The sequence below is a fragment of the Chiloscyllium punctatum genome, chromosome 2 (assembly GCF_047496795.1).
Source record: "Chiloscyllium punctatum isolate Juve2018m chromosome 2, sChiPun1.3, whole genome shotgun sequence".
In the NCBI taxonomy this organism is placed as follows: domain Eukaryota; kingdom Metazoa; phylum Chordata; class Chondrichthyes; order Orectolobiformes; family Hemiscylliidae; genus Chiloscyllium; species Chiloscyllium punctatum.
In genome coordinates, this window is record NC_092740.1 from 158,360,402 (window position 1) to 158,386,423 (window position 26,022).

Below are 26,022 nucleotides of genomic sequence, written 5' to 3' on the forward strand. Positions count from 1 at the left end.
CAGAGGAGATTTACTGGGATGTTGCCTGGTATAAAGGGAAAGTGTTCTGAGGAAAGGCTAAGGGAACTGAGGCTGGAGGGAAGAAGGTTGAGAGGTGACTTAATCGAGACGTATAATATAATCAGAGGGTTAGATAGGGTGGAGAGTGAGAGCCTTTTTCCTCAGATGATGAAGGCTAACACGAGGGGACATAGCTTTAAATTCAGGGGTGATAGATATAGGTTTGGAGGGATATGGGCTGGGTGTTGGCAGGTGGGACTAGATTGGGTTGGGATATCTGGTCGGCGTGGACGGTTTGGACCGAAGGGTCTGTTTCCATGCTGTACATCTCTATGACTCCATGACTCTATGACAGTTGTCAGAGATAGTTTCTTTTCTCAGAGAGTAGTGGAGAGGGGAGGTGGGGGGCGAGGGAGTGGAACAGACTGCCTCCAACAGTAATATACTCACCAACATTAAGGGCATTTAAATGGGCATTGGACATACATATGGATAAGAATGAAATGGTGTAGGTTAGATGGGCATCGGATTAATTTGACAGGTCGGTGCAACATCGAAGGTTGAAGAGCCTGTACTGCGCTATAACGTCCTCTGTTCTATGTTCTATGAGTAAAAATGAAATGTTTTGTGTGTTAGCTGGGTTGGTATGTGCAGAATCCTATAAAAACGCTCAAGTCTTCAGATGAAACTGCTGAAAATCTAAATAAATTTGTTGATTGGATCTTAAGGTTGTAATTCTCTGGGAGTTGGAGAGGGATGGTCGGGGGATGTGGTTCTGGTCTAATGTGGGAAAACTAAGAGGTCATTGCAAAATGTCATTCAGTGGCTTTTAATCCAGAGATAGCATTAGCACATAGCTCCCAACCAATTACTTCCAATGGGTATGATGATGATGATTCACAAGCCTATGCCATAACACCTCTTTTTAAAAATACAATCTAAGTGTCCAGTTAAAAGCGTTTGGTTTAGAAAGCCAACAAGTAAGAAGAACTAGAATGCAATCTGAAGGACAGAGTTTCTGTCACTTGGCAAGGGGAGGGAAGCAGACCCAGCAGTCTGCCATTCCATTCTCACCCTGCCTACAATGAATAAAGCAAGTTGCCAGCAATTAGCAGTGGCCCCACAGGCAAGAGGCAAATCGAAAAGGTAAAGGTAAAATTGCCATTGTCTTACAAGACCATAGAGCAGCTCTCTCATTAGAGAGAAAGAGGCAACTAGTGTTTGTTTCACCTGTGGGTCAACACACCTCAGGAAGAGGTGGGGCATGAGAATCCTTCAAGATAACCTCATTATAGGTGAAAAGAAAAGTTGTTTTTAGATCAAACATCAGTGCCAATTCTCATCCCAGTCCTCAGATGCCACAATATTCAGCTCTTGTGACATCAGGTTAATATAAAAAAAAGTGATAATTTTTAAATGCAGCTACATTCACAGTAGAATTAAATTGCAAAAGGGGCAGCACGGTGGCTCAGTGGTCAGCACTGCTGCTTCACAGCACCAGCGACTCGGGTTCGATTCCAGCCTCAGGCAACTGTCTGTGTGAAGTTTGCACATTCTCCCCATGTCTGGGTGCTCCGGTTTCCTCCCATAGACCAAACATGTGCAGGTCAGGTGAATTGGCCATGCTAAATTGCCTATAGTGTGAGGGGCATTTGTCAGAGGGAAAGGGGTGATGGTGGATTACTCTTCCAAGGGCCATTGTGGACTTATAGAGTCATAGAGATGTACAGCATGGAAACAGAACCTTCGGTCCATGCTGATTAGATGTCCCACCCGGCCCATATCCCTCCAAACCCTTCCTATTCATATACCCATCCAGATGCCTTTTAAATGTTGCAATTGTACCAGCCTCCACCACTTCCTCTGGCAGCTCATTCCATAAACGTACCACCCTCTGCGTGAAAACGTTGCCCCTTAGGTCTCTTTTATATCTTTCCCCTCTCACCCTAAACCTATGCCCTCTAGTTCTGGACTCCCCGACCCCAGGGAAAAGACTTTGTCTATTTATCCTATCCATGCACCTCATAATTTTGTAAACCTCTATAAGGTCACCCCTCAGCCTCCGACGCTCCAGGGAAAACAGTCCCAGCCTGTTCAGCCTCTCCCTATAGCTCAAATCCTCCAACCCTGACAACATCCTTGTCAATCTTTTCTGAACACTTTCAAGTTTCACAACATCTTTCCAATAGGAAGGAGACCAGAATTGGACGCAATATTCCAACAGTGGCCTAACCAATGTCCTGTACAGCCACAACATGACCTCCCAACTCCTGTACTCAATACTCTGACCAATAAAGGGAAGCGCATACAAAACGCCTTCTTCACTATCCTATCTACCTGCAACTCCACTTTCAAGGAGCTATGAACCTGCACTCCAAGGTCTCTTTGTTCAGCAACACTCCCTCAGACCTTACCATTAAGTGTATAAGTCCTGCTAAGATTTGCTTTCCCAAAATACAGCACCTTGCATTTATCTGAATTAAACTCCATCTGCCACTTCTCAGCCCATTGGCCCATCTGGTCTAGATCCTGTTGTAATCTGAGGTAACCCTTTTCGCTGGCCATTACACCTCCAATTTTGGTGTCATCTGCAAACTTACTAACTGTACCTCTTATGCTCGCATCCAAATCATTTATGTAAATGACAAAAAGTAGAGGACCTAGCACCGATCCTTGTGGCACTCCACTGGTCACAGGCCTCCAGTCTGAAAAACAACCCTCCACCACCACCCTCTGTCTTCTACCTTTGAGCCAATTCTGTAACCAAATGGTGAGTTCTATCTGTATTCCATGAGATCTAACCTTGCTCCCATGGGGAACCATGTTGAACGCCTTACTGAAATCCATATAGGTCACATTGACCGCTCTGCCCACATCAATCCTCTTTGTTACTTCTTCAAAAAAATTCAATGAAGTTTGTGAGACATGATTTCCCACACACAAAGCCATGTTGACTATCCCGAATCAGTCCTTGCCTTTCCAAATACATGTACATCCTGTTCCTCAGGGGTCCCTCCAACAACTTGTCCATCACCGAGGTCAGGCTCACCGGTCTATAGTTCCCTAGTTTGTCCTTACCGCCCTTCTTAAATAATGGTACCACATTAGCCAACCTCCAGTCTTCCGGCACCTCACCTGTGATTATCGATGATACCAATCTCTCAGTAAGAGGCCCAGCAATCACTTCCCTAGTTTCCCACAGAGGTCTCTTGTACACATGATCAGGTCCTGGGGATTTATCCACTTTTGTGCATTTCAAAACATCCAGCACTTCCTCCTCTGTAATATGGACATTTTGCAAGGTGTCACCATCTATTTCCCTACATTCTATATCTTCCATATCCTTTTCTACAGTAAATACTGATGCAAAATGCTCATTTAGCATCTCCTCCATTTTCTGTGGCTCCACACAAAGGCTGCCTTGCTGATTTTTGAGGGGCCCTAGTCTCTCCCTAGTTACCCTTTTGTCCTTAATATATTTGTAAAAACCCTTTGGATTCTCCGTAACTCTATTTGCCAAAGCTATCTCATGTCCCCTTTTTGCCCTCCTAATTTCTCTCTTAAGTATACTCCTAGTGCCTTTATACTCTTCTAAGGATGCACTCGATCTATCCTGTCTATGCCTGACATATGCTTAATCTTGTTCTTAATCAAACCCTTGACTTCTTTAATCATCCAGCATTCCCTATACCTACCAGTCTTTCCTTTCACCCTGGCAGGAATATATGTTCTCTAGACTCTTGGTATCTCATTTCTGAAGTCTTCCCATTTTCCAGCCATCCCTTTACCTGCGAACCTCTACACCCAATCAGCTTTTGAAAGTTCTCGCCTAATACCGTCAAAATTGGCCTTCCTCCAATTTAGAACTTCAACTTTTAGATCTGGTCTATCCTTTTCCATTATTATTTTAAAACTAATAGTATAGTGGTCGCTGGCCCCAAAGTGCTCCCCCACTGACACCTCAGTCACCTGTTCTGCCTTATTTTCCAAGAGTAGGTCAAGTTGTGCAGCTTCTCTTGTAGGTACATCCACATACTGAATCAGAAAATTGTCTTGTACACACTCCCTCCTCTTTTCCCCCCTCCCTATTCTTTTTAAATTTGTTTCCATTTAAACCCTTAACACTATGCTTGTTTCCATGATGTAGGGAATAGAACATAGAACATAGAACATCGAACAGTACAGCACAGAACAGGCCCTTCAGCCCACGATGTTGTGCTGACCACTGATCCTTATGTTTGCTCTCTCAAATTTCTGTGACCATATGTATATCGAGGAATCTCTTAGATGTCCCCAATGACCCTGCCTCCGCAACTGCTGCTGGCAACGCATTCCATGCTCTCACAACTCTCTGTGTAAAGAACCCGCCTCTGACATCCCCTCTATACTTTCCTCCAACCAGCTTAAAACTATGACCCCTCGTGTTAGTCATTTCTGCCCTGGGAAATAGTCTCTGGCTATCGACTCTATCTATGCCTCTCATTATCTTGTATACCTCAATTAGGTCCCCTCTTCTCCTCCTTTTCTCCAATGAAAAAAGTCCGAGCCCAGTCAACCTCTCTTCATAAGATAAGCCCTCCAGTCCAGGCAGCATCCTGGTGAACCTCCTCTGAACCCGCTCCAAAGCATCCACATCTTTCCTATAATAGGGCGACCAGAGCTGGACACAGTACTCCAAGTGCGGTCTAACCAAAGTTTTATAGAGCTGCAACAAGATCTCACAGCTCTTAAACTCAATCCCCCTGTTAATCCTGTCAATGTCCCGCTGCAGCCTACAACAGCCCTCTATACTGTCAACGATACCTCCAACCTTTGTGTAATCTGCAAACTTGCTGACCCATCCTTCAATCCCCTCATCCAAGTCATTAATAAAAATTATAAACAATCGAGGCCCAAGGACAGAGCCCTGTGGAACACCACTCACCACAGACTTCCAGGCAGAATAGTTTCCTTCTACTACCACTCGCTGTCTTCTGTTGGCCAGCCAATTCTCTATCCAGACAGCTAAGTTCCCCTGTATCCCATTCCTCCTGACCTTCTGAATGAGCCTACCATGGGGAACCTTATCAAATACCTTGCTGAACTCCATATACACCACATCCACAGCTTGACCCTCATCAACTTTTCTAGTCACATCCTCAAAGAACTCGATAAGGTTTGTGAGGCATGACCTGCCCCTCTCAAAGTCGTGCTGACTGCATTTAATCAAGCCATGCTCTTCCAGATGGTCATAAATCCTATCCCTCAGAATCCTTTCTAACACCTTGCAGACGACAGACGTGAGACTTACTGGCCTGTAATTGCTGGAGATTTCCCTATTTCCATTCTTGAAGAGAAGAATTACATCTGCCTCTCTCCAGTCCTCAGGTACGACTCCAGTGGAGAGCGAGGATGCAAAGATCTTCGCAAGTGGCGAAGCAATTGCATTTCTCGTTTCCCAAAGCAGCAGAGGACAAATCTGGTCTGGGCCTGGCGACTTGTCAATCTTAATGTTTGACAAAATTTTCAGCACATCAGCTTCTTCTATCTCTATCCATTTCAGTATGCACACCTGCTCTTCAAAGGTTTCATTCACTACAAAGTTCGTTTCTTTCGTAAAGACAGTAGCAAAAAACTCATTTAGGGCTTCCCCTACCTCCTCAGACTCCACACACAAATTCCCTATGCTATCCCTGACCAGCCCTACTCTTTCTTTGACCATTCTCTTATTCCTCACCCAAGTGTAAAATGCCTTTGTGTTCTCCCTAATCCATTCTGCCAAGCCTTTCTCGTGCCCCCTCCTGGCTCTCCTCAGACCATTTTTAAGCTCCTTCCTCGCCTGCCTGTAATCCTCTGGAGCTGAGCTTGACCCTAGCTTCCTCCACCTTATGTAAGCTGCCTTCTTCCTTTTGACGAGAAGCTCCACCGCTCTCGTCATCCAAGGTTCCTTTATCTTACCACTTCTTGCCTGTCTCAGAGGGACATATTTATTCATCACTCGCAACAACTGTTCCTTAAACAGTCTCCACATGTCTATAGTGCCTTTACCATGGAACAATTGCTCCCAATCCATGCTTCCTAACTCATATCTAATCGCATCATAGTTTCCTCTTTCCCAATTAAATATCCTCCCATTTTGCCTAATCCTCTCCTTCTCCATAGTTATGTAGAATGTGAGGCAGTTGTGGTCACTATCACGAAAATACTCTCCCACCACAAGATCTGATACCTGCCCCAGCTCGTTTCCGAGCACCAAGTCTAGAATGGCCTCTCCCCTCCTCGGCCTGTGAATGTACGGAGTTAGGAAGCCCTCCTGAACACACCTTACAAAAACAGCTCCATTCAAATCTTCTAATGGAAGGAGGTTCCAATCAATATTGGAAAAGTTAAAGTCACCCATTACAACAACCCTACTACGTCCACACTTTTCCAAAATCTGCCGACCTATGCTTTCTTCCATTTCCCTGCTGCTATTGGGGGGCCTGTAGTAAACCCCTAATGAGGTGACTGCTCCCTTGCTGTTCCTAATTTCCACCCATACTGACTCGGTAGGCAGATCTTCCTCGACAATGGAAACTTCTGTAGCTGTGATACCCTCTCTGATTAGCAGTGCTACACCCCCTCCTCTTTTTCCCCCCTCCCTATTCTTTTTAAATGCTCTAAACCCTGGAACATCCAGCAACCATTCCTGCCCCTGAGAAACCCATGTCTCTGTTATGGCCACAACATCATAGCACCAGGTACTGATCCATGCTCTAAGTTCGTCACTTTTATTCCTGATACTCCTTGCGTTAAAGCAAACACACTTTAACTGATCCCTTGGTTCCTTCCCAGGAAATTCCTTCCCACTGGCTGGTCTGCATCTTGCTATTCCCTCATCTGCATCAACTCTCACCACCGGTATACAGCTCAGGTTCCCACCCCCCCTGCCATACTAGTTTAAACCCTCTCGAACTACTCGAGCAAACCTTCCACCCAGGACATTGGTCCCCTTCCAGTTCAGATGCAACCTGTCCTTCTTGTACAGGTCCCACCTTCCCCAGAAGGCATCCCAATTATCTACATATCTGAAGCCCTCCCTCCTACACCAGCTGCGCTGATGTAATCTAAAAAAGAATACTGGATCAATTTAGCAGGTCTGGCAGCATCTGTGAAGTGAAATTGAGATAATGTTTCAAGTCTGATATGAATCTTCTTCAGGAGAGTCATACCAGACTCGAAACACTAACTTTGTTAGAAGTGTCAGAAATGATACTATGAATTAATGTTTGGAAAAGGAGGAGTAAAGACTTGTCAGTGCACTATAATATGCCGAATTGGGTGTCACATACAGCAGGATTGTTAAATCATTAAGTCATAGAGTCATACAGCACAGAAACAGACTCTTCAGTCCAACTTGTCCATGCCGACCAGATATCCTTAATTAATCTAACCCATTTCCCAGAACTTGGCCTGTATCCCTCAATACTCTTCCTATTCATGTACCCATCCAGATGCCTTTTAGGTGTTGTAAATGTGTGACTTGTTAAAATTATAGTTTTGCATCACTTTCCCCCCATCCTTGGTTGTTTGATGTAAGTTTGATTTTTAGTGTGAAGTGACAAGCAATACGGGAGTGTATGATAACATACATTTGGCTGTTTGCAGCATTACTTTATGTCAGTGGCATTGCTGAACAGGTTTGATTACAAAATGTCTAAAAAAAGCTAGTTTTGTTCTGAAATGGAATCCCTATGTTGGCTGCTGAATGACAACTTAAAGTTCAAGCTCTTTCCTATTGCAAGCCTTTCCCATTTCATTATAAATCTCATTCACCATTTAACTTGACAGATTACACATGTTTATAGGAAACTCTCCCAAGATGTCCCAGGAACACTTGAAGTATGAAGAAGAAACATTTCAACAGAACATGTTCTTCACAAGCACAACTGGCAGCTTTGCTGTCATTGAATATATATGAGAATAATTTCTGCTGTTTCTTCTTAGTGTGGTCCCAGAACCTGTTCAAAGTCAAAGTTGGGATCCACTGGGATCAGTAGGTATGGAGAACAACCAATAACTGGAACAGGTGCTCTTACATCTCCAATTCTTTACATTTGGAATCCCACATAATATTATTTGTCAGTCTGTCACAGGAAGTCAATAAAATGAATGCAAAAGCAAACATATCTAATATTGCACACTAACATACCCCGGTAATACTGGTGATGCCAAGAAAGTGATGAAACATTCAATTTTATTCATGAATGGCACTGTTAATTAAGTGATATTGCTGATGGGCAGGAGTTGTTAAAAGGGTAACCATACCTATTGTACTCATTGGTGTCTGATCCATGGCAGTGTGTGATGAATTGGGGTTGGTGGGGGATGGAGACAGGTTGAGTTTGAACCCTTGAGGCTGCTTTACCAATTTGAAAAGACAATCTGTCTAAAGTGACAAAAGAAAATAAATATTATGCTGAGGCACTTTTGGTATTCAAATTATACAGCACTATTAATTCCAGTTATAGTTTAAATACATCAAATGTATCTCTATCATGCAATTGTGCTTTATAATCTCTGGTGTTAAGTGGAAGTGGCAAGATTTTCAGTGCCAAATCACCATCCTTTTAACTGCTGTATCTAAAGGAAAGCAAGGCGATGTACCCAATTTCTCAACAAAGATCTTTTATATTGGACAAGGGTGATCAGGACAAATACCTGGAAGTAATGGATATTAGCCAGAATTAACTCACTTACTCAGATTCAATGCTTATTGAATCAAAATGTTACAGCAATTTTAGACCTAAGAAAAACAGCCGAAACAGGATGTGGTCCTATTACATAGTGTTAATGTCAAAAGCTATTATAAACCATCTACAGTATTCATATAAATAATAAATGAATAAGAGTTCAAAGAACAATAATAGCAAAACTTTCTTTATTGCTCCTTGATTTTTCTTCTGTGTTTGACTTTAGGAGTTTCTTGGAGTTTAGTTGCTTGAAACTCAAAGATAATCCTCAGGCAGTGTTAACCAAAGTTCTCTCTAAGTGTCATGTCTGCAGTAATCATGAAGGTAGCATGAAGGCCACTCACAGGCTGTCATCCTGAAGATGTGAGAAAAAAAAATTCTGTATTAAAATAAATGGGCAACACAAACCAGAGAAAATTTCCAATGAATCAGTATTGCCAAACCAACTCCCTCTCCATAATCTATACTCATCAAAATCCCCTCTGGGTCAACAATATTTTAAAACATCTTGAAACATGGCAACAATTTTAAATTTATTCTAAGGCATGCCGATTTCACATAACTTTCGAATTTAGCTGGAGATTGATAGTTCATTTTCAGATGAAACATTAAACAAACACCCTATTTGTCTTCTCAGGTCATTGTAAAAGTTCTCTCATCATTATTCAAAAGAGAGTGGGGTGGGGGAGGGGGTTGGCGGTCAGGAGGTATTCAGAGTGCCCTTGGCCAATATTTATCCTACACTGAAGAAACAGATTACCTGGTCATTTATCACATGGCTCTTTAGGAGAGTTCACTCTGCGCAAGTGGACTGCTACATTTCCCACATTACAACAACGACTATATTTCAAAGATCCTTCATTGGTTGTTTTCAACTGGAGACTTGCCAACTTTGTTAAAGGTACTACACAAATACAAGTTATTTCTTACAATCATGTCAATCATGACTGATCAAAGCTACCAACTTAGTTTGATCATTGTATGGATCTTCCAGTTTAAAAATTAAGTAAAATTATAGTCAGCAACAGCATAGCGATCTGCACTTCGCTTGTTTAGAGTCATAGAGCCATAGAGATGTACAGCATGGAAACAGACCCTTCGGTCCAACCCGTCCATGCCGACCAGATATCCCAACCCAATCTAGTCCCACCTGCCAGCACCCGGCCCATATCCCTCCAAACTCTTCCTATTCATATACCCATCCAAATGCCTCTTAAATGTTGTAATTGTACCAGCCTCCACCACATCCTCTGGCAATTCATTCCATACACATATCACTCTCTGCGTGAAAAAGTTGCCCCTTAGGTCTCTTTTATATCTTTCCCCTCTCACCCTAAACCTATGCCCTCTAGTTCTGGACTCCCCGACCCCAGGGAAAACACTTTGCCTATTTATCCTATCCATGCCCCTCATAATTTTGTAAATCTCTATAAGGTCACCTCTCAGCCTCTGACGCTCCAGGGAAAACAGCCCCAGCCTGTTCAGCCTCTCCCTGTAGCTCAGATCCTCCAACCCTGGCAACATCCTTGTAAATCTTTTCTGAACACTTCCAAGTTTTACAACATCTTTCTGATAGGAAGGAGACCAGAATTGCACGCAATATTCCAACAATGGCCTAACCAATGTCCTGTACAGCCACAACATGACCTCTCAACTCCTGTACTCAACACTCTGACCAATAAAGGAAAGCATACCAAACGCCTTCTTCACTATCCTATCTACCTGTGACTCCACTTTCAAGGAGCTATGAACCTGCACTCCAGCAACACTCCCTAGGACCTTACCATGAAGTGTATAAGTCCTGCTAAGATTTGCTTTTCCAAAATGCAGCACCTCGCATTTATCTGAATTAAACTCCATCTGCCACTTCTCAGCCCATTGGCCCATCTGGTCCAGATCCTGTTGTAATCTGAGGTAACTCTCTTTGCTGTCCACTTCACCTCCAATTTTGGTGTCATCTGCAAACTTACTAACTGTACCTCTTATGCTCATATCCAAATCATTTATGTAAATGACAAAAAGTAGAGGACCCAGCACCGATCCTTGTGGCACTCCACTGGTCACAGGCCTCCAGTCTGAAAAACAACCCTCCACCACCACCCTCTGTCTTTTACCTTTCAGCCAATTCTGTATCCAAATAGCTAGTTCTCCCTGTATTCCATGAGATCTAACCTTGCTAATCAGTCTCCCATGGGGAACCTTGTTGAACCCCTTACTGAAGTCTATATACATCACATCTACTGCTCTGCCCTCATCAATCTTCTTTATTACTTCTTCAAAAAACTCAATCAAGTTTGTGAGACATGATTTCCCACGCACAAAGCCATGTTGACTATCCCAAATCAGTCCTTGCCTTTCCAAATATACGTACATCCTGTCCCTCAGGATTCCCTCCAATAACTTGCCCACCACCGAGGTAAGGCTCACCGGTCTATAGTTCCCTGGCTTGTCTTTACCACCCTTCTTAAACAGTGGCACTATGTTTGCCAACCTCCAGTCTTCTGGCACCTCACCTGTGACTATCAATGATGCAAATATCTCAGCAAGAGGCCCAGCAATCACTTCTCTAGCTTCCCACAGAGTTCTCGGGTACACCTGATCAGGTCCTGGGGATTTATCCACCTTTAACCATTTCAAGACATCCAGCACTTCCTCCTCTGTAATCTGGACATTTTGCAAGATGTCTATCTCCCTACAGTCTATATCTTCCATATCCTTTTCTACAGTAAATACTGATGCAAAATATTCATTTTGTATCTCCCCCATTTTCTTTGGCTCCACACAAAGGCTGCCTTGCTGATCTTTGAGGGGCCCTATACTCTCCCTAGTTACCCTTTTGTCCTTAATATATTTGTAAAAACCCTTTGGATTCTCCTGAATTCTATTTGCCAAAGCTATCTCATGTCCCCGTTTTGCCCTCCTGATTTCCCTCTTAAGTATACTCCTACTTCCTTTATACTCTTCTAAGGATTCACTCGATCTATCCTGTCTGCAGCTGACATATGCTTCCTTCTTTTTCTTAACCAAACCCTCAATTTCCTTAGTCTTCCAGCATTCCCTATACCTACCAGCCTTCCCTTTCACCCCGACAGGAATATACTTTCATGGATTCTTGTTATCTCATTTCTGAAGGCTTCCCATTTTCCAGCCGTCCCTTTACCTGCGAACATCTGCCTCCAATCAGCTTTCGAAAGTTCTTGCCTAATACCATCAAAATTTGCCTTTCTCCAATTTAGAATTTCAACTTTTAGATCTGGCCTATCCTTTTCCATCACTATTTTAAAACGAATAGAATTATGGTCGCACAGATTAAACTTTATTGTATAATTTTCAAATATCATGGAAGTTTGCAGAATTAGTTAAATGTAATTTCTGTAGAAATAAGTGAACAAAAAAAAATTCTATATATAGGAGCTGGCAGGATACAAATGCAATGGGCAAAGTTCCATGTGCTTCAAATGGTGTGTGGGCAATCATATATTTAATCCCCATACATTTTTTGTGGAAGAAAAGACCATTCAGACATTCATCCATTTATTTGTGCAGAATGAACTAACCGCCTGTGTGAATCTGATTACAGTGCACTAGACTATAAGTTCACAGTTCCTACTAGCAGATGGATTTCAGTGAAGTTATAATTACATCATTACAGATCTTTCAGTAGTCATAATTTGGCTGCACTGGGCTGGTCGCTGTTTGGTGTTCTGGCCCACATGTGGTAGGCTTTGTGAAGTGCCAGTGCTTATGAGTTTAGATTCTAGGTTTAGCCTGACAAAATACAATGCAGGCACTGTTTTCATTCTGATTACTATGGACACATCTACGACTTGTACACTTCTATTCCACTGCAGCACAAATGAAATATTTCTAAGTATGAAATTAAATTATAAGAAGTACACACATTCAACAATATTGGCCTTTGACTGCCAATCCAAATAGTTCAGTGCTGATTTTGACAGTGTCCATGAGTGATGTTTTCCAATTTTGAGCAAAGATGCCAGCTGAAGTGAATTGTTGGAGATGTAGGAGCTGTGAAATGATCTGCTTTAGGTGTTTAAGATAATGAAGGAAGTTGCCATGGTTGGTGAGAGAAACATAATCTCTTTCATCAAAAAGGAAGAGTTTAAAATGAGAACAAAACATAACCCAGTTGTAGATCACTTCAATTCAAGGTTGGAAAAAAGAATATAAATTCGAGGGAAATCACATTATATGTAATTCATACATCATCTGTCCTACTAAGCATACATTATCGTCAGCAAATCAGATACACTCTTTGTAAATTTCACTGTGATTGGTGGCAACTCATAAAGATGTACAGCATGGAAACAGACCCTTCGGTCCAACCTGTCCATGCTGACCAGATATCCCAAACCAATCTAGTTCCACCTGCCAGCACCCGGCCCATATCTCTCCAAATCCTTCCTATTCATATACCCATCCAAATGCCTTTTAAATGTTGCAATTGTACCAGCCTTCACCACATCCTCTGGCAGCTCTCTCCATACACACACCACCCTCTGCGTGAAAAAGTTGCTTCTTAGGTCTCTTTTATATCTTTCCCCTCTCACCCTAAACCAATGCCCTCTAGTTCTGGACTCCCACATGCCAGTGAAGAGACTCTGTCTATTTATCCTATCCATGCCCCTCATGATTTTATAAACCTTTATAAGGTCACCCCTCAGCCTCTGATGCTCCAGGGAAAACAGCCCCAGCCTGTTCAGCCTCTCCCCATAGCTCAAATCCTCCAACTCTGGCAACATCCTTGTAACTCTTTTCTGAACCCTTTCACAACATCTTTCCGATAGGAAGGAGACCAGAATTGCATGCAATATTCCAACAGTGGCCTAACCAATGTCCTGTACAGCCACAACATGACCTCCCAACACCTGTACTCAATACTCTGACCAATAAAGGAAAGCATACCGAATACCTTCTTCACTATCCTATCTACTTGCAACACCACTTTCAAGGAGCTATGAACCTGCACTCCAAGGTCTCTTTGTTCAGCAACACTCTCTAGGACCTTACCATTAAGTGTATAAGTCCTGCTAAGATTTGCTTTCCCAAAATGCAACACTTTGCATTTATCTGAATTAAACTCCATCTGCCACTTCTCAGCCCATTGGCCCGTCTGGTCCAAATCCTGTTGTAATCTAAGGTAACCCTCTTTGCTGTCCACTATACCTCCAACTATGGCAATACTATATTTTTAAGATGTGTATCTGTCCTTTTTTGGAATAAAGGTTAAGCAGATTGCTCAAAGCCAATAAAATAAACAGCTTGTGAGGCCTTGGGCATCTTAAAAAAATTCAAACAATAGAAGCAGCCTAAATGGGTGGGGTCAGCTCCCACAGAGCCAGGTGTTTTAGTTTTAGCTTTCAGCAGTTGCTGGGGTCTTGAAGCAGGATGTAGAAGCTCTTATTCCTCTCTCACTTACAGGTAAAAGCTGAGGGTTCTCTTACTGCTGCTAGAATTGTATCTGAGACATTGTATTTCTATTTTGGAGTAGCTAATTAGTCGTAGTTTATATATTATATATTATTTTGTTACGCATTTTGATAGAGTTATAGTTAAGCCAATTCTTCTCTTTTGTTTTTATTTTGTCTGAATTTTAATTGTAGCATGAAAATAAAGTGTGTTTTGATTAATGTTGAATAGTTTAACCAATCGAATTGCATCTGGAACACAGCCTTATTGTGACATTTAAAATAAGAAATAAATTAGGTTCTTTAGATTTAGATTACTTACAGTGTGGAAACAGGCCCTTCGGCCCAACAAGTCCACACCGACCCTCTGAAGAGCAACCCACCCAGACCTATTCTTCACCTATCACTATGGGCAATTTAGTTTGGCCAATTCACCTAACCTGCACATTTTTTGGGAGGAAACTGGAGCACCCGGAGGAAACCCACGCAGACGCGGGGAGAATGTGCAAACTCCACACAGAAAGGTTGCCTGAGGCGGGAATTGAACCCAGGTCTCTGGCACTGTGAGGCAGCAGTGCTAACCACTGTGCCTTTTGAGGGAGTTTGGTCTGGTCCGTAATAGCAACCATGCCTGAATGTACTGGCTCATGAGGTATTAAGGCTTTTATGTTCTCATTCTGACATCTTCGGTCTGTTACTTTATTTCAACCATTACAGTCACATCATCTTTAACCTCTTCCTCTCCAGCAGATATAACCCCAGGTTAATCAACTATATTATCATATTGTTGAAACAGGCATTTCTCAAGATGTGTACAACCAAACAGCAGGAAGTTATCAGGGGTTAAAGGCTCCTTCAGCAAGATTCAGTCTTGTGGAATATCCATGGGCCTCCTTATAATTTAATGGATTTGTGCAACTTTTAAAACATAAAATATGTTAAGAATAACTAAAATTTCAATGAAAGCACTCAACACAAAATTAACATCAAACGTAGTTTATAAAGTACTTGGCTTCATGTGCCAAGATTTTGTTTTACTCTTACTTACACTCACATACTGATAAAGTTCTGGATTCCACTAGATTCCAGAGACCTTCTGGTTGTAGGATGCAAAAATGACATTTATGATCCAGCACATTATGGACTCCAAGCCCAAACAATGAACCTGGTATTGAGAAAGGTGGATGCTGTGCTGAGAGCTGCATTCCTATTACAGGTTGGAATTGTTTGTCTGTAAACCTTGGGACTGACTGGTTTTCAGATGAAACGTTTTTTCAGTTTTTGGGGTCCATAGTAGTCGATTCAGGTCCTTTAGGAGAAAGAAAACTTTGGCTTTAAGTTTACTTGGGTCCTTTCGAGCCACAAGATTTTTTTTCCCCAAAGGACACAAACTCACACTACCCTGCAGCCATCACTTACCTCTTGCCTTGGTTGCCTCATGAGCCTGGGCCTCTGGAGGAAAATACTTTCCAGTGTCTGATTGTAGCGTGTGTGAAGAAGTCACTTGTGAACAGGCCAATTATTGTTCCTCTTTGAGCAAACAAACTGACAGTTTCTGACTGGCAAACAGCTCTCAGTAGGTGGCACTTCCCACCCAGCGAGTCCACCAGACAATTGCCTTACTGGCCCACAATTCAGCAGAGTATCCCCAAGGGAGGCAATATGGATCTCTCGCCAATTCTCCAGCTCAAGAAGGGACCCCATCACCTCCTTAAAGTTCCCCTTATACATCTTCATTAGACATATCATGTTGCATTATCAAATGAAGCCTTTAAGACCACTTTTCCTATATGTGGATTTCCACTTCTGATAACTTGCTGCCTGAATGTATGAGGTCAAGTAACATTCAGCTGCTAAAGATCAAAATAAAGATATTCCATAGTTATGAAGTTATAGTTTATTTTTACTGTTTCTCGATCTTGTGAGTGGTCAAATGCAAATGAATTGAAAAAATTATGAAAACTACCCTTGCCAGAATATTTGACATGGTAAAAACAATGACTGCAGATGCTGAAAACCAAATACTGGATTAGTGGTGCTGGAAGAGCACAGCAGTTCAGGCAGCATCCAATGAGCAGCGAAATCGACGTTTTTGCCCGAAACGTTGATTTCGCTGCTCGTTGGATGCTGCCTGAACTGCTGTGCTCTTCCAGCACCACTAATCCAGAATATTTGACATGGCACAGTGGGCAGCCAATAATCTATCACAACTCCTGCAATAAAATTTTACCAGCTGTTTGTTTGTGGAAGTTGCATGAGTCTGCTTCAGGTTAAGGCCATCTATTGCAAATCAATTTCATCTATTTCAAAATGAAAGGTTTGTTTTTAAGGTTGCCCTTTGCTGCTTAAGATCTTTGGCATGATTTTTAAAGTGAAACACCGTGTTGAAATAAAATATAATGCTATAATGTCATTAATATCTACATTATCTTCAGTGATAGAATAAACATTGCTACTTACTCCCCCAACAACTACGTTAGTATTTACTGATTAGTTTGGATGAGCACTTGCAGATTTACTCCCTGAAACAGTGATATCAATTAAATATTTCAAAGGTTTCATAGCCTCTCGAATATAATACTCTGCATTTTGAAGTATAGGTTGGGTACCCATTATCAGTAAATCCAAAAACTGAAAAGACCTACAAACCAAAAGGTCTTCTCGGAAGCGGACCTGAACCTGTTGACACACTTTGTATCCTTGGGAAAATAAGATTTCTTGACTTGAATGGACCCAAACGAATCTAAAAAAAAACGTTTTTTTTCTCCCAAAGGACCTGAATGGACTATAGTGGACCCAAAGACCAAAAACATTTTTCATCCAAAAACCAGTTAGTCCCAAGGTTTTCTGATAAAGGATTCCCAACCTGTAACTTGATTTCACGTGTTCAAAACTGATTAACTCAGGCAGGGATACTGGTGTGGATCTAAAACAGGATCCTACTCACAAACTGCTGCACTTCCTTGATGCAGCTAACTTTGCAAATATGCAGATCATATTTGCATATTTGACCAGATGGGATATTATGAATGAGGGAGACCAACTGACAGGAATAATAATATTCGTATTCAAAAGCAACCCTCAATTTAAAAAAACATTACTGGAGGCAATGAAAGGAAAAAATGCTCCTTCCAGAGAGTTCAGTCTTACTAGCATTTATTTTGCAACAACAATCTATGTAACTCTGGAGTTAGAGGCTAAAAGAAAAAAAAGGTGTAAAACATTCAGGAACATGAATAGTCTGCACTTGGATTTGCAATAGGTAATAACTACAAGGCAGAGTAAAGCCAGCTTTAAAAAAATACATGTGTCTCTTTACCTGTCTGCAGTAAACTTTCGGCTAAGGACGAACTTCAGTGTATGACAGTGGCATGTGTGAGGAAGTCACTTGTGAACAGGCCAATTATTGTTTCAGACAGATAGTGTGAATGAAAAGGTCAAAAAGGCAGGCAATCCTTGGTCGACCACGTGCTGGCCAATAGACCGAGTAATTATTGCCTGCTGACGTGGAATGTCGATTTTAATTTAAATGCCGTTCCTTCCTTTATTGTTTCCCTTTTCCACCTCTTTCACCCTTCACTAATTTCACCACTTTTTCAACTTCTCTTTATCTTTCCCTTTCCTTTTCACACCCTCTCCACAAATTTTGGGAATTTGTGACAAGTGTCCTCTGTGCTCTGAGAGGCCACCAAGATAAAAAGGAAAATGTTGTGTAACAGGAGCAATGTTTTTATCCTTCATCAGACCGGGAAAATAATAGTATTTATTTTTCTGTAGAACTTAGGTACTTGGTACATATGAATTAAAAGCTGACTTCAGATACCTACAGCTTGGATAATAATTTATTTTCCCACTGGTTAGGAGCAGATAATTGCTCACCTGTGCAATGGAATGAAAATGATGGAGACTCTGGAAAGGACGTGTTGAATTGCTGTACCAGATCAATCACTATGAGCAAAATGAACATACACTTCTCATCAATTATTTAGGGCACTTACATTGTTTGGTACTAAGCATTTGATGAGTATAAGCAATTAAAAAAAAAATCAGTTAGCTGGGTTAGATTGTTGATAAGTACAGATAAATGTGAATGGGTTTACCAGGATTAAGTAAAACTCCATTAGCTTAATGATCTGGGGTACATTTCTAACAGGCAGGGTTTCTACCCACTACAGAAGTGTACGGCTAAAATACATACAGATTTTCAAACTTGGGAGTCATTTAAACATTAAAAACACCAGTTTCTGGGTCTCCAGTGAGAGGTTTTACCATAATGGGGGGGGTGGAATATTATTTCAGCAAACTTCATACAAGTGACCTCATCCTTACCTGCCAGGTTCAGAGATGTTGGAAATAGTCAAGAAGAAATTTTATTGCACCTCAAATTCACTTTCCAAACAAGAACATGAGTTAGGATCAGGAACAGACCGCATCGGCCATTGAAGATGCTTCATCATTCAACATGATTATATCTGGTCTTTGGTTTCAACTCCACTTTCCCATCCACTCTTTACAAACATTGATTCTCTGAACTAACAATAAAATGTAAACCTCAGGTATAAATGTACTCCATGATGGAGAATACACAACCCTCTGAGATAGAGGATAGAGGGCCATATTCTTTTTTGTTCTGTCTCCTTTTCATCTTTTTTTTCTTCTTTTTTTCATTTTTTTGATGTGGCGGTGACTGGAGTGAGGACTCCTGGTTTTGTAGGCCCAATGTGTGGACTCCTGGAATTGGAGGATAGTTATTGGCTGCAGTGACAGCAAAGTGGGGACTCCTGGCTGTGGTAGGCCAGAACAGGGACTCCTGGCTGTGTTAGGCCAGAATGGGGACTCCTGGCTGTGGTAGGCCCAGAACAGGGACTCCTGGCTATGGTAGGCCTGGAGCGGGGACTCCTGGCTGTGGGAGGGCCAGAGTGGGGACCAATAAAGAGATTTTGAATAAGTCCTGGAGCATGGGTCCAATTTACTCAACCTCTCTTCACCCTGTGCCCCAGCAATTACAAAATCATGTTCTTAGAATGGGGTATCCTACTAGGAACATGCATCCCTCAGGATCTAGGTAGAAATTCATGGGGAGCCTGAATTCCCAATAAGTATTCCTAACTGGTAAGGACCCATACCAAGAGCATGAAATACATTACCATTCCACATCGTGAAATATGGTGATGAAGGGCTTTTGCCTGAAACATCGATTTCCCTGCTCCTCGGATGCTGCCTGAACTGCTGTGCTTTTCCAGCACGACTCTAATCCAGAATCTGGTTTCCAGCATCTGCAGTCATTGTTTTTACCACATCATGAAATAAAAGACATTTAAAGACTTTTTCATTGTTCTTCACACAACCAATAGACAGTATTTAATTTGACTTGAATTATTTGTCCTTGGCATGAAAAACTCAGAAGCTCACACAAAAAAATTGACTTTTACTTAGTTGGGGCTTGATGTGTTTACCTGTACGACAACAGAGAGCTTAAGCCTAGTTTTGGTCATTTTAATCTTTGACAAGAGTGTAGAATTGTCCATTAGACCATCCACTTGAAAGCCATTTCACTGACTTTAAGTGTTATTTATAACATCTGGCCAAGTTGATAACACCCTTTTAGACTGTCGCTTAAAGTTAAAGCAGCTCCATTCTGTTATCGTGGGGGTAATTGTGGTTTGACGTCTGGTGGGTTTATATCAGGGCTGGCAATGGCAGGGATTTCAGGTGGTGGAATTGCCCATTCTGCCATCTGCAGAGTTGATGGATAATGTGTCCCCACCAACAATGGCCTGGTTTACAGCCATGTAATGCTCAGTGGAGTTTTCATTAGCTCAGAGCAAGATTCAGAGACCTAACCTCATCTGTTTGAATGGTGGCCATTACTGGGACTCAACCAGACCCTAAAGCAGAGCTGTTATTGGAGGGCAGACTTCAATTAATGCTGAGGTTTTAGCAGGGCCTGGCTGTCTGACCATGGATGGGGCAAGGGTTTATGAATTTGGTCAGGTGTGGGGTGTCCTGTGGACACAGGGACACCTGAAGGAGGTAATCTACTCTGTTGTCTAAGACCAGCTCTCCCAGTCCTGTCTGACACTTTACCCACTCGTGTAGGTTTCCTTTTCCCACAATTGAGTATTAGTATGAGGCAGTTAAGTAGCTCTTAATTCACCATTTGAGAGTCTGAGTGAGATTAAGGATGGCAGGCTATCCAGTGCCCCCATGTAAATGGAGAGGGATCAAGGTGATTTGGTATGTGGCAGATAGACCATGTGGTGCAACTTACACATCACATCCACCCCCATCCACAAACCCCACTGGCAGGGGACTGTAAAATTTCACCCAGCAAGTAAATTCACACTGGAGAGTTAAATCAGATGGACTGTAAAATGAACAACCAACACAACAGCTTTGCTTTCTATGGCGGGTTGTGTCCTGCTTTTAGGAAAGATGTTGTGAAACTTGAAAAGGTTCAGAAAAGATTTACAAGGATGTTGCCAGGGTTGGAGGATCTGAGCTACAGGGAGAGGCTGAACAGGCTGTTTTCCCTGGAGCGTCGGAGGCTGAGGGGTGACCTTATAGAGGTTTAAAAAATTATGAGGGGCATGGATAGGGTGGATAGCCAGGGTCTTTGCCCAGGGTAGGGGAGTCCAAAACTAGACGGCATTGGTTTAGAGTGAGAGGGGAAAGATTTAAAAGGGACCTGAAGGGCAACATTTTCATACAAAGGATGGTACGTGCATGGAGTGAGCTGCCAGAGGAAGTGATGGAGGCTGGTATAATTACAACATATAAAAGGCATCTGGATGGTTAAATGGATAGGAAGCATTTAGAGAGATATAAGCCAAATATAACTAAATTAATTTAGGATATCTGGTCGGCATGAACATGTTGAACCTGAGGACCTGTTTCCATGCTGTACAACTCTATGACTCTGTGGTAAAATTACGACCTATGAATCAGTGACCTTGGTTATGGGATTTGACAGCATGTACAATTTTGCCATGGTATTTCACCAATCTCAAAATGACCCCATACAGTCATAGAGATGTACAGCACGGAAACAGACCCTTCGGTCTAACCCGTCCATGCCGACCAGATATCCCAACCCAATCTAGTCCCACCTGCCAGCACCCGGCCCATGTCCCTCCAAACCCTTCCTATTCATATACCCATCCAAATGCCTTTTAAATGTTGCAAATGTACCAGCCCCCATCCTCCAACCCTAGCAATATCCTTGTAACTTTTTTCTGAACCCTTTCAAGTTTCACATCTTTCCGATAGGAAGGAGACCAGAATTGCACGCAATGTTCCAACAGTGGCCTAACAAATGCTGTAGCATGACCTCCCAACTCCTGTACTCAATACTCTGACCAATAAAGGAAAGCATACTGAACGCCTTCTTCACTATCCTATCTATCTGTGACTCCACTTTCAAGGAGCTATGAACCTACAGTAATTAGATTAGATTACTTACAGTGTGGAAACAGGCCCTTCGGCCCAACAAGTCCACACCGACCCGCCGAAGCGCACCCACCCATACCCCTTCCCCTACATTTACCTCTACATCTAACACTACGGGCAATTTAGCGTGGCCAATTCACCTAACCTGCACATCTTTGGACTGTGGGAGGAAACCAGAGCACCCGGAGGAAACCCACGCAGACACAGGGAGAATGTGCAAACTCCACACAGTCAGTCGCCTGAGGCGGGAATTGAACCCAGGTCTCTGGCGCTGTGAGGCAACAGTGCTAACCACTGTGCCACCGTGCCACCTGTACTCCAAGGTCTCTTTGTTCAGCAACACTCCCTAGGATCTTCCACTAAGTGTACAAGTCCTGTTAAGATTAGCTTTTCCAAAATGCAGCACCTCGCATTTATCCGAATTAAACTCCATCTGCCACTTCTCAGCCCATTGGCCCATCTGGTCCAGATTCTGTTGTAATCTGAGGTAACACTCTTTGCTGTCCACTACACCTCCGATTTTGGTGTCACCTGCAAACTTACCTCTTATGATCGCATCTAAATCATTTATATAAATGACGGAAAGTAGAGGACCCAGCACCAATCCTTGTGGCATTCTTTTGAGCCAGTTCTGTATCCAAATGGCTAGTTCTCCCTGTATTCCATGAGAGCTAACCTTGCTAATCAGTCTCCCATGGGGAACCTTGTCGAATGCCTTACTGAAGTCCATATAGATCACATCATTTAGAGCATTGTGAGCAATTTTGGGCCCCATACCTCAGGAAGGATGTATTGGCTCTGGAGCGAGTCCAGAGGAGTTTCACAAGAATAATCCCAGGAATAAAAAGCTTAATATATCAAGAACATTTGAGGACTCTGGGTCTATACTCGATGGAGTTTAGAAGGAAGAGGGGAGATCTAATTGAAACGTACAGAATACTGAATGGCCTGGACAAAGTGGATGTTGGGAAGATGTTGGCAGGAGAGGTGAGGACCTGTTGACACAGCCTTAGGGTAAAGGGAAGACCTTTTAGAACAGAGATAAGGAGAATGTGACTTAATTGAGATATATAAGATAATCAGAGGGTTAGATAGGGTGGACAGTGAGTGCTCCTTGGATGGTGATGGCTAGCATGAAGGGACATAACTTTAAATTGAGGAGTGATAGATATAGGACAGATGTCAGAGGTAGTTTCTTTACTCAGAGTAGGAGGGGCGTGGAATGCCCTGCCTGCAACAGTAGTAGACTCACCAACTTTAAAGGCATTTAAACGATCATTGGATAGGCATGTGGATGAGAATGGAATAGTGTAGAATAGATGGGCTTCAGATTGGTTCCACAGGTCAGCACAACATCAAGGACCAAACGGCCTTTACTGCGTTGTAACGTTCAATGTTCTATCTTCAGCCAGAAAGTGGTGAATTTATGGAATTCATTGCCACAGAAGGCTGTGGAGACCAGGTCATTGAGTATGTTTAAGACTGAGATAGATAGGTTCTTGATTGTCAAGGGGATCAAGGGTTACAGGGAGAAAGTGGGATAATGGAGTTGAGAAACTTATACATGGTTGAATGGCGAAGCAGACTCGATGGGCTGAATGGCCTAATTTCTGCTCCTATGTCTTATGGTGTTATGATTTGGTGTATTACAAGAGCACTTTTACATATGGAATTGAAAAATGAAGTAAAAGAAATTGGGATCTGTAAGTTTCAGCAGGAAATGTTCTTTTGGTCTGCCTCTGATATATGAAACAAAAACAGAAAGTGCTGGAGAAACTTGGGTCTGGCAGCATCTGTGGGCAGTTATACAGTTAATGCTTTTGAGTCCTGTGGCCATTCTCCAGAACTTTATATTTCTGTCCATTCCACTCCAGCGTCCACCCTGTTCCCAACAATGTACTAACACATTCATTAAGTGCTGCAAAATGTCCCAAATATCCTGGTATCATGCCTTATAAATGATTATAACGAAACACAGGAAAGAATCAGTGAAATGTTGAAATTCTGTCTAGTTTTTAAGCCTCGTGAATTACGCCATGCCTTTGGTTAGACACTTTATGTCAGTGTGGCATGTCTGGTAATCGCGTACATATTAATTGTACAGAGGAAAACCTTTTTTTTGGAAAATGGAATACATGTATTAAACCATTCACACACACACACACATATACACGCACACTAAGTTACTGTAACCAATCAGGGCTGGGTGGCGGTTTGGGGGAAGCCCTTACCGTCTGTGTGTGTGTGTGTGTGTGAGAGAGAGATGAGCTCGGCTCTGCGGGACTCGAATTCATTCATTCGGAAACTCAAACCATGTGAGAGAGCGACAGACAGAGCTGCCGCTTGTAGACCTGTACAAATTGATATTACTGTGCGAGCTGTCTTTACTTAGTCACAAAAAAAATTATACAGAAAACGTGGAAGCAGCCAGCGCCTCACTCTTTTCAGTGCCATACCAGAGGGGGTTTGGTTTGGTTTGGTTTTACATGGTAGCAAAAATCAACTTCTATATTAAACACAGCGCACTGAGGGAATACAAGAATGTTTCGGAAGCACACACTCTGTATGTTGTATCTACTCCACATCACGGCTGCAACAGTTTCAGGTACAGTAACAGTCTTTTCAGAAGTATTTCGTATTCAGCCAGAAATGCCTTGAACACATCGCAGTTTCAACGTAAGAACCATTCCATTTTGGGCAAAAAAGTTGTGTTCCTAATCAGTTGACACTGGAATAATGTGATAATTGCACTTGGACAGTTTGGCTCAAGGTCTGGTTAAAAAAAGGTAACATTTTAATGAGCCCTTCTCTCGGTTTTTCCTGATTAATTGGGTCGTGTTTGTTCTCTCCCTCTCTGGCAGGTCTCGGCACTTTCCGAGAGGAATCAGAGATCGTTTTCCCCGGCGGTTTTACCGAGCAACCCAGGGGCCGGGGCTGAGGCCGGAGCGACATCCAGGGAAGTGCGCTCTATCTCGGCCGGGGCTGATGAATATGAATGGCAGGAGTTTTACCCTGGGGAGCTGCAGCCGCTGCTGGTCCCAGCGCAGGAGCTACAGCTAAAGATCCCAGCGTTTGGCCGAGAGCTGTACCTGAGCTTGCGGAGGGACAGCCGCTTCCTCTCGGGCAGCTTCACGGTGCACAGCCGCCGGGACCGGGACCGGGACCGGGACCGGGAGGGGGGCCGCTCCCGCAGCTCGGTGCTGCCTTCCCGAGCCGAACTCTCCTGCTATTACAGCGGCTTCGTGCACTCGTACCGCGGCTCGCTCGCCTCCTTCAGTACCTGCGGCGGCTTGGTAAGATCAAACCCCCCCACCCCCGGGGGATGGGGACAGAGCTCACCCCCCGGGGGGGTTGGGGGGGGGGACAGAGCTCACCCCCGGGGGGAGGGGGGAGAGACAGAGCTCACCCCCGGGGGGAGGGGGGGGGGGACAGAGCTCACCCGCGGGGGGAGGGGGGGGGGGGACAGAGCTCACCCCCGGGAGGAGGGGGGGGACAGACCTTACCCCCGGGGGGTGGGGGGGACAGACCTTACCCCCGGGGGGTGGGGGGGACAGACCTTACCCCCGGGGGTGGGGGGGTGGGGGGGGGGATAGATCTTACCCCCGGGGGATGGGGGGGACAGAGCTCACCCCCGGGGGGAGGGGGGGGGGAACAGAGCTCACCCCCGGGGGGTGGGGGGGGAGACAGAGCTCACCCCCGGGGGTGGGGGAGACAGACCTTACCCCCGGGGGATGGGGGGGGGACAGAGCTCACCCCCGGGGGATGGGGGGGGGACAGAGTTCACCCCCGGGGGGTGGGGGAGACAGACCTTACCCCCGGGGGGTGGGGGGGACAGACCTTACCCCCGGGGGATGGGGGGGGGGACAGAGTTCACCCCCGGGGGGTGGGGGAGACAGAACCTTACCCCCGGGGGGGGGGGGGGGGTGGGGGGGGGGGGATAGATCTTACCCCCGGGGGATGGGGGGGACAGAGCTCACCCCCGGGGGGGTGGGGGGGAGACAGAGCTCACCCCCGGGGGTGGGGGAGACAGACCTTACCCCCGGGGGATGGGGGGGGGGACAGAGTTCACCCCCGGGGGGTGGGGGGTGGGGGAGACAGACCTTACCCCCGGGGGTGGGGGGGGGGGATAGATCTTACCCCCGGGGGATGGGGGGGACAGAGCTCACCCCCGGGGGTGGGGGGGGACAGAGCTCACCCCCGGGGGGTGGGGGGGGGGGACAGAGCTCACCCCCGGGGGGGTGGGGGGGGGGAGACAGAGCTCACCCCCCGGGGGGTGGGGGGGGGGACAGAGCTCACCCCCGGAGGGTGGGGGGGGGGACAGAGCTCACCCCCGGGGGGTGGGGGGGAGACAGACCTTACCCCCGGGGGGGTGGGGGGGAGACAGACCTTATCCCCGGGGGATGGGGGGGACAGAGATCACCCCCGGGGGGGTG

The 26,022-nt window shown here is 44.2% G+C and overlaps 1 protein-coding gene across 1 annotated transcript in view; it reads left to right on the forward strand.

Moving 5' to 3' along the window:
- The first annotated feature begins 23,835 nt into the window (after window positions 1-23,835).
- The window catches only part of LOC140492209 (A disintegrin and metalloproteinase with thrombospondin motifs 19-like), a 538,786-nt gene continuing 536,599 nt past the window's right edge, over window positions 23,836-26,022 (forward strand). The window contains 3 exon segments of the mRNA XM_072591100.1: window positions 23,836-24,194; window positions 24,451-24,488; window positions 24,490-24,882. Coding sequence (XP_072447201.1) covers window positions 24,131-24,194; window positions 24,451-24,488; window positions 24,490-24,882 — 495 coding nt within the window. The 5' untranslated portion in view covers window positions 23,836-24,130.